Raw genomic sequence first — 9481 nt, forward strand, 5'->3', positions numbered from 1 at the left:
CGAAAGGACCCCAGGAACTTCAAAATCCCCTTATTCCTATCAGCAAAATAGGAATAAGGGGATTTTGAAGTTGGCAGGGTCCTTGCGAAAAGGACTCCCATCTGGATGAGCCGCATGGCAGCAAGCCGCAGCAATTTTGAAGAGCCACGGCCACCAGCATGCTAATGAGGCGCTGAATATGCATTTCAGCACCTCATTAGTAATCTTCAAAGTGGCCATTTGCATGGCCATTTCGAAGATTTGGGCTCGTGTAGACACGGCAAGGGAGAGGAAAAGAAAAAATGTCCCTCATGGTCCTGGATGCCTTTTTGTCTACAAAAATGGCTGGGTTTTGGGGGGTTTTTGGGTTTTGGTTTTGGTTGTTTGTTTTGGGGGTTTTTTGTGATAAAAGTTGCAGTGTGAACACTCATGTTGTTTTTTCAGCAGAAGGCACTTTTCCTCAACAAAACTTGCCAGCGTAGATAAATTCGGAGGCATATTGTGGTCAACAACATATTGAGCAAGATAATCTATAGAATCCACATCTATCTCTTTAGTCCTGTAATTAGATCTCTGCCTTCCACTGCAAGAGATACTTAGTGCCTGGTTCAGACCTTGAGCTTGGAGAAGGCTGAGTGTGCTGCAGGCAAGGCTTGGTGGTTTAAAAACCACAGGAGTTCTGTGCGTATAAATAACTGCTGACACAGTTTCGACCCAGTAATTATTTGTGAGTTGAATGTGCAGGTTTGGGCATCTGAAGAACAGATAGTGCATGCATATCTGGTGCTAGTATACTTAGTGGGCTTCAGCTGCACCAACACATTATGACAGCAAAAGTTGGAGAGTGAACCCTCAGCATATTACACGTCATGTTTATTAATGAAACGTGTCTTAAACAGTGACACTTTCCTTCTGATTGTTACTGCTGGGTGAAAACTGGGCTGAAAACTGGTGTTTTTCCACTTTTCACTGTCCAGAGCACCATCAGACTAACTCCTCAAGCAGAGCCACCAGCAGCAAGACAGCACTCTTGAATAGTTTACATCAATGATTTAGGTAACGGGGTAGAGAGTACGCTTATCAAGTTTACAGATGATGCCAAGCTGGGAGGGGTTGCAAGTGCTTTGGAGGATTAGGTCAGAATACAAAATGATCTGGACAAAATGGAGAAAAGGTCTGAGGAAAATAGGATGAAGTTCGATAAGGACAAATGCAAAGTACTCCACTTAGGGAGGAACAATCAGTTTCACACATACAAAATGGGAAGTGACTCCCTAGAAAAGAGTACTGCAGAAAGGGATCTAGGGTCGTAGTGGACCACAAGCAACGTATGAGTCAACAGTGAGACGCTGTTGCAAAAAAAGCAAATGTGATTCTGAGATGCATTAACAGTAGTGTTGTGAGCAAGACACAAGAGAGAATTCTTCCACTTTACCCTGCGCTGATGAGGCCTCACCTAGGATATTGTGTCCAGTTCTGGTCACCACATTTTAGGAAATATGTGGAGAAATTGGAGAGGGTCCAGAGAAGAGCAACTGAAAGGATTAAAGGTCTAGAAAATATGACCTATGAGAGAAGATTAAAAGAATTGGATTTGTTTAGTTTGGAAAAGAGAAGGGTGACAGAGGATGTGATAACAGCTTTCAAGTACCTAAAAGGGTGTTACAAGGAGGAGAGAGAAAAACTATTCTTTTTAGCCTCTGATGATAGGACAAGAAGCAATGGGCTTAAATTGCAACAAGGAAGGTTTAGGTTGGACATTAGGAAAAAATTCTTAGCTGTCAGAGTGGTGAAGTACTGGAATAAATTGTTGAGGGTAGTTGTAAAATCTCCATCATTGGAGATATTTAAGAACAGGTCAGACAAATATCTAACAGGTGACAAAGATGGTGCTTGGTCCTGCTGTGAGGGCAGGAGACTGGACTTGACAACTTCTTGATGTCCCTTCCAGTTCCAGCATGCTATAACACTGTAACAGTGAGGGCATATATACAGTGGTGAAGTGCTCTCTTCCCTTCCTTTCTGCTATAAGATACCCCAAGCAGTGAGGAAGAGAAACTTTCCTTGATGAAGCTCTTCCAATTTGACCCACACCAGTATTGCTCATGCACAGCCCTGCCCTCATCATCATGAGAACTAGTGAAGGTGGGCAAGGGAAAGGGTTCCATAGTGTCTCCTCATCCTGTTCTTCTGAGGCGCTTCATTTTTCCTTTCCCTCAGGCATGCACATTGGCTAGGGTGACAGCCACCCCAGAGAGGTTCTTCAGTCTTGGTGCACTGTGAATAATGGGGTGATAGAGGACATGCCCCAATCCTATCTGCAGACTGCCGGAGGAGATCCGTCATGTCAAGCAGATCTGTGGCCACAGTCTGTGATTTCTCTGTTCTGTCTTACACAGCCTGCTTGGGGTCCTCAGGAAACATGCTCTCCCCTACCCCACATACAACGATGTGCATCTGTGCGAATGGGCTTGATTGTGGGGCACTCAGGGTCGGGGGTTGGAGCTTGGGATGGAAGTTGTTGCTGGTGTGGTGACTCTGTAGTTAGGACTGGCAATTGGATTCTTAATGGCTCAGGTAACATCACTCTTAAAAAGCAAATAAATCATTTATTTACAGAGTTATCTGTTCTAGCTAGTGCTGACTTAGCCTAAAATCCAGGAACTTGGGGGTATAATGGTATAATGCCGCTCCACCTCCTGATTCTCAAGATCCGGGATAAGGAGCAGATGCCACAAGATTTCAGACACATTGACCATCAGTCTTTTCAACAAGGATAACAAGTTGGAGTGTGGAAACTATAGTGGTATCTCCCTCCTAGCAAGAGCAGGGAAAATGTTAGCTCAAATCCTTGCGAACTGATTCCTGTCACTCTCAGAAGAAATTCTCCCAGAATCCCAGTGTGGTTTCTGATCATTCCAAGGCACAGTAGGTTTGATCTTCACTGCCCAGCAACTGCAAGAAAAATGTCATGAACACAACCATCCCTTATATATGAGTTTCATCGACCTGACCAAAGCCTTTGACTCAGGCTGTTGTAGCACCCTGTGGACTATCCTCTCGAAGATCGGCTGCCACCAAAAATTCATTAAGCCTTTTAAGGCTGCTTCATGGTGATGTGACTACCATGGTATTGAGTAACAGTGGATCCCAAAGTGACCCCTTTGAGGTCAAAATGGGGGTCAAGTAAGGCTGCATCATTGCCCCGTCACTGTTCTGCATCTTCATTGACATGACCCTTCACCTCATTGATGGCAAGCTTCCAGATGGTGTGAAGATTGTCTATAGAATGAATGGGAAGCTTTTCAATCTCAGGAGACAGAAGGCTAAAAGCAAGACCTCCACAACCTCAATTATGGAGCTCCAGTATGTGGATGACAACATGGTTGTTACTCTTTCTCCCACTGCTCTTCAGATCATCTTAAGTGCCCTTGCTGAAGCATATGAGAATCTCAGCCTCGTACTGAACATCAAAAAGATCAAGGTGTTCGACCAACCTTCACTGACGGGACAATCTCATGCACCTTCTATTGAAGTCAAGGGAGAACTGCTGGAAAATGTGGAGCACTTCCCACAGCTTGGAAGTCATCTTTCTGCTAAAATCGACACTGGTGTGGAAATCCAGCATCATTTGAGCTGTGCAGATGCTGCTTTTGCCCACCTGAGACAAAGAGTCTTTGAGAACTGGGACATCTATCTCAAGACAAAGCTCCAATGCTACTATATGCATGTGAAACCTGTACAACATACAAGTGTCATCTGAAGGCACTAGAACAATATCATCAACACTGCCTCAGGAGAATTCTAAATATCTCTTGGGAGGATAGACACACAAATAGTGGTGTCCTGGAAAAGTCGAACATGAGCAGCATTGACACCATTATCATTCAACACCAACTTAGTTGGATTGGTCATGTGGGTCAGATGTCTGATCAGCGCCTCCCAAAACAGATTTCGTTTTCCGAATTGGAGGAAGGACAGAGGAGCATTGGGGGCCAGTGGACGTGATATAAGGACTGCTGAAGGCACCACGAAAAAGTGCAGCATCAGTATCAACACTTGGGAGAACTTTGCCCAAGACGGTCCCAAATGGAGAACAATAACCTGTGAGGGGGTGGCGCAGTTTGAGAGGTCCCACTGCAGTGCAGATGAGGAGAGGCAGAGAAGAAGAAAAGAGCATCAAAAATTGTCCCTCCCCCTCCAATAGCTACCAACCCCTGCCTCTTCTCTGATAAGATCTGCGGCTCCATAATTGGGCTGATCAGCCATCAACAGACTCACAAATAGGAAGGTGATGTGAAGACATCCTACTTGTTATTGAGTGACCACCAAGAGAGATAATGCTCTTGTTCAGTGCTGTCAGCAGGGCATTAGCTTTCTGCCTTCTTCCTTGCAGCTCCTTGAACAGGATGCACAAACTAAGGGCCAGGTACCACATATTGTCCTCTGTTAACATACCCATTCAGACACTCATTTTCCAAGTTAAAAAAGTGCATTTTTAAGGGCAATTGGGTAAAGGTGCCAGGAGATGATTAGAGGGGATTGGACTCAAAGGAACTTGTCTTTATTGGGTTTTGGGAAGATTTTAGCATTTGAGGCTAGTGTATTGAGATCTTATTTTAGAAGGCATGGGAAGCTTCAACAATTGTGGGGGAGGTCAACTTGTATTCAGGCATTGGAGAAGTTAGCAATTGGTGTGGGGACTTACTTGATTCAGGAAACTTGTCATGTGCATTGAATTGCTCAGTATTTCTGTGTCCCCATCTCCTCAGCTTTGCAGTGTCCTTTCATTTTCCTCCTCATTTCCCTGGTAATTTGAAAAATGGTCCAATCTTAAAAGCATCAATGGTACTTTGGACTAACAGTGTTTTATTTATTCTTGGACTGATGCTTTGTGAAGTGACCACCTATCTCTTTCTGCAGCAGCCAGTGCTACCTCCCTCCTTCTTGTGGTAAAATAATACACAGCCTTACGCAGGGAACTGGGCTTCTTCATAAAATAGATGGGGTTCCAAAATAAATTGAATCTATAGTTTAATCATGTTTAAGTAAACCAAGAAGATGGTTAGATGGAAGATGGTTAGAAACGCCCCCCCCCCCCCCATCATGCTTTATCTGTAAAGCACTTTGGGATCTGTAATGAAAGTGCTTTCCTGGGTCTGTCTACGTATGTATGTAGATATACAGATTATATATCTCACATTCCATTCAGCACTAAGAGAAATGGTGCACATCTCTATTTAGTCTCTCTATATTGCAATGCCTTTAACAAAGAGGTCTTTTTAAAAACTACCTTTTTTGTACAGCAGGATTCAGTTAAACTTTTTTATTGCCACATCTTTTCCTTCACCGACAGACAATGGATCATAAACCGAGACATACAAGATTGCTGATTGCATGGCTTTTACACATCAGCAGCCACCATTCTGTGACGACGTCAGCTGAGAATGGAAGGTTATAGTTTTTTTGAGGTAATAGCAATTTTAAATTAATTGAAAAACTTATCCAGTGCATGCATCCTAATGTATGTTTTCATGTCTCAGATGTGGAGGAGTATCATTTATATACTGAGACTCATTAATTTAAAGGGACATTAATCAACTAGATTTAGGATTGAATTCAGGTTGTGTAAAAGAAAGGATTCGGAAAACTGCAGAATTGTTTTCATGCAGAGAAAATACCTTTCTCAAAACTTTTCCTCTTTCATTAAACAACTCCCTTGTAATGTCTAACACAACACAGCAGTGAATAGTACAAGAACAAGGTAGAAGGGATCATCTAACTCTATCCACATGGAATGAAGTGCAGGTACATGAATAGCAGCAATGGGGACAGGCAAATTAAACTGTAAATATTTTCCATGTTGATGATTTGAGGTGTTAATATTAATAACGCAGATAAGGCATTTTCATTTTTGTTACATTTGTCTGGATAGCCTTCTTGTAGCTTGTAGACTTAGACTCTGATCCTGCAAACACTTGTGCATATGCATAACTGTAAATTTATGAGCACTCTTCTTGCTTTTCAACCCTTTTTCTATTAAAAACAATGGTAAAAGTCCATTCTGTTCAATAGAACTGTGATCTTGTCTTTCAGGGGATGTTTATGTATAGCTGATTTAAACACTTCCAAATATCTTGTCCCTTCAAGTGCTGAGTCTCCGTTAAAACATGACATGAATGCTGTGGGAAAAGGGGGTGGATATAATCTGGTTGTTCCACAGCTCTGGTAAGGAACTTTTAGAGGGGATATTTGCCAGGATGTTGTATATCTGTATACGAGGAAAAGCTCACTCTATTCCTATTCCCTACTCCTTCCTGCATCCATGCAAAGACCCAATGTAGAGTGACTGGAGGGTACTGGATCTTTGGTGTCATGTGGGACATGAGATAGCAGCGTCATCAAGAGGGAAGCAAATGGGCCTGGGATTTAAGACACCTGGGTTCTATGCTCAGCTCTACCACTGGTCTGCTTGGTGACTCTGGGCATGTAACATCACTGCTTGTGCCTCAGTTTCTCCAACTGTAAAATGTCGATAATGATGTTGACTCCCTTGGTAAGGTGCCTAGAGATCTATGGATGGAAAGTGTTACATAGGCGCTAGCTATTGTTATTTTCAGTGCTGGCCCTTACACCTGCCAGTCACACATTTTTTAATGAAAGAGGGGCAAGAGTTGGTGCAGTACTGGCAACTTGGAATCAGTGCTGGGTCTAATTATTTTTTTACATATCTGGGCTACGTCTACACTGGCACAAAACTTCGAAATGGCCATGCAAATGGCCAAATCGAAGATTACTAATGAGGTGCTGAAATGCATATTCAGCACCTCATTAGCATGTTACCGGCCACCACTCTTTGAAATTGCTGCTTTTCACCCCCGCACAGGTTGTCCAGACAGGGGTCCTTTTTGAAAGGTGATAGGAATAAGGGGATTTCAAAGTTGGCGGGGTCCTTTCGAAAAAGGACCCCCCCATTTGGACGAGCCACGCGGGAGCAAAAAGTGGCAATTTCGAAGAGCTGCAGCCGGTGGCATGCTAATGAGGCACCTTATTAGTAATCTTCAATTTGGCCATTTGCATGGCCATTTCGAAGTTTTGTTCCAGTGTGGACACGGCCCTGTTGTGTGTTAATAATCTAATGTTGTAAATTCAAGGCTACTACACTGAAATCCCGAGTTCAATTAAACTATTGTTAGTTGGGCAAAAGTTTTAACTGCCATTAAGGGGATAAATGGCAACAATAATGTGTACAAACCTGAGTCCATCTGAACGTAAGTGAGGGGAAGGGTGATAAGAAGAGGCTATGATTTAAGGAATTAGGTCCCATTTCTGCCTTTGGCCTGCCCAAGCAAACCCCAATTGATTTCAGCGGGACTCTACGCAGACCTACAAATCTGTCTTTTCAGAGCAATTTGCAAGATCAAGGTCTACTCTGGTTGAATCCTTAGCTATGAGTTTCCATTAAAAGCACACACATTCCTTTAGCTCTGTTATTTCCCATGTTTAGTCTCTGGGCAGAAGTGAACTTTATCTACAATTAAATGATTGATGAAAAAGGATATTCCTACAACAATGAAAAGTCCAAGTTTAGGGCTGAGAATTTTAAACATGAAAAAGGTCAGGACATTTCTTATTAATATTCTACTTACAGCTGCTTAGCTCTCCTGGCATGGACCAGTGTCCCCTCCACACACTGCATTTCCATCCTGCCTCAAGGTACAGGCTTGAGATCCCTTCCTACCACCACTCACACTTCACATATAAATTGAAAAATCCTATGTATTGCCATTCAGTCTGCACAGGTCACAGCATCATTTCCATTGCCATCCACTGTATACCCTCTAAATACTCCATAGTCCCGCTCTTCTTGTTTGATAACTTCCACCTCTCAAAAACAACAAGTCCTGTGGCACCTTATAGACTAACAGATACTTTGGAGCATAAGCTTTTATGGGCAAAGACCCACTTCATCAGATGATAAAGCGGGTCTTTGCCCACAAAAGCTTATGTTCCAAAATATCTGTTAGTCTATAAGGTGCCACAGGACTTCCTGTTGTTTCTGAACATACAGACTAACACAGCTACCCCTCTGATACTTCCACCTCTCAGTCCTTATATGTGTTAATGAAATCCCATCTGCTCTCCCTCTGTGAAGTGGATGATTGAGGTTTCTCATGTAATAAAAACAGTAGCTATACACATATGTAATACTAAACTTCTGAAGAAGTGGGTCTGTCCCACAAAAGCTCACCTAACAAACTATTTTGGTAGTCTTTAAAGCGCTACTTGACTGCTTTTTGTTTTGATTGTGTGGTAATAGTGTGTAGTATAAAGTCTAGTCTTAATGTATATGCAGACAAGTAAGATTAGCAGCCTGCTCTGGAAAGTTAAGTCTCTGATTCTTACCAGCAAAACAGGTTGCAAGAATTGAGGGAAGAAAAGGGAGATTAGTCAAAATCGGCAGGAAAATCTTAAGTGAATAATTTAGAAAAGGGGGTTAAAATTTTTTTTACTTTATAAGGTTGACTTTGCCGCTCTTCTCTATTTTCTACCATTCACTGTTTGCCCTTCTCCCTCAAAACCTAATTTTATTCACACTGTTTCCTTACCATAATATTAGGAGCTGGATGGAAAAAACTACCCCAAAGTTACTTAAGTAAAAGTACAGCAGCTTTCACTTCTGAATACTTGAGTAGAATCAAGATGTGATGTGTGTGTTTATTTCTTCCTCAAGTAATTTTCCAGAGGGACATCCCTGACTTGTACTTAAGTACATTTTCCCCCTCCAAGCCACTGCACTTTTACTCAGGTAACTTTTTGGGTACTTTTCCCACCTCTGTTCATTTCCTTACAGTCAACAGCTGGAGGTAAAATAGATTGGTCAAGGAATGTCTGCAGGATTTGGCTGCCTTCTTCACTGGGACTCCCTCCTTTTCATAAGCTTGTATATTTAGACCGTCCTCTGGAATCCCCCCTCATACATCCAATCTGATAGAAAACTACTTCGTTCCTCGAGCCACAGCCTCATGGGGCAGGAGCCGCAGGGGCAGGACTGGGCACCAAACTGCATTTAAGGCAGCACACGGCCTTCCCCCCGGACTCAGCGTTTCACGCCCCGGCTGATGCACTTTGAAGAGCCCGCATTTCGGTACGGGGAAGGGAGCTAAGCCCTGGTGGTGCGGGAGCGCAGGGGCGGTCGGGACTTCACAGCACCAGCCGGGAGACAGGCAGGGTCAGTGGCAAGGTGCGTGTGTCGGCCAGGCGCAGAGCCCCGGACTATCTCCTGTTGGTCCCCGCCATAGAGCAGAGAACGTTAAACGGTCTGCAGCGGCCCGAGGCAGCCACAGAGCGGGGGGGGGCGCACGAGCGAGGCTTCACGACCGCAAGCCCGCACCGGCTTCAGGGAAAGAATTCTTGCGTCGCCCTTTAAATTCTCCCATCCTTCGCCCCCGCTTGCGTTGCGCAACTGTGTCATGAGGCGGGGGAGGCTGATTCTGGGCTC

At 43.6% G+C, this 9481-nt stretch overlaps 1 protein-coding gene across 1 annotated transcript in view; it reads left to right on the top strand.

Moving 5' to 3' along the window:
* The window catches only part of XPNPEP3 (X-prolyl aminopeptidase 3), a 74652-nt gene extending 68674 nt beyond the window's left edge, over positions 1 to 5978 (top strand). Inside the window, exon 10 of the mRNA XM_075009716.1 lies at positions 5336 to 5978. Within this exon, the coding sequence (XP_074865817.1) occupies positions 5336 to 5349 (14 nt within the window). The 3' untranslated portion in view covers positions 5350 to 5978. The remainder of the gene's footprint in view (positions 1 to 5335) is intronic.
* The last annotated feature ends 3503 nt before the right edge of the window (positions 5979 to 9481 follow it).

This window comes from Carettochelys insculpta, chromosome 1 (genome assembly GCF_033958435.1).
Source record: "Carettochelys insculpta isolate YL-2023 chromosome 1, ASM3395843v1, whole genome shotgun sequence".
NCBI lineage: Eukaryota > Metazoa > Chordata > Testudines > Carettochelyidae > Carettochelys > Carettochelys insculpta.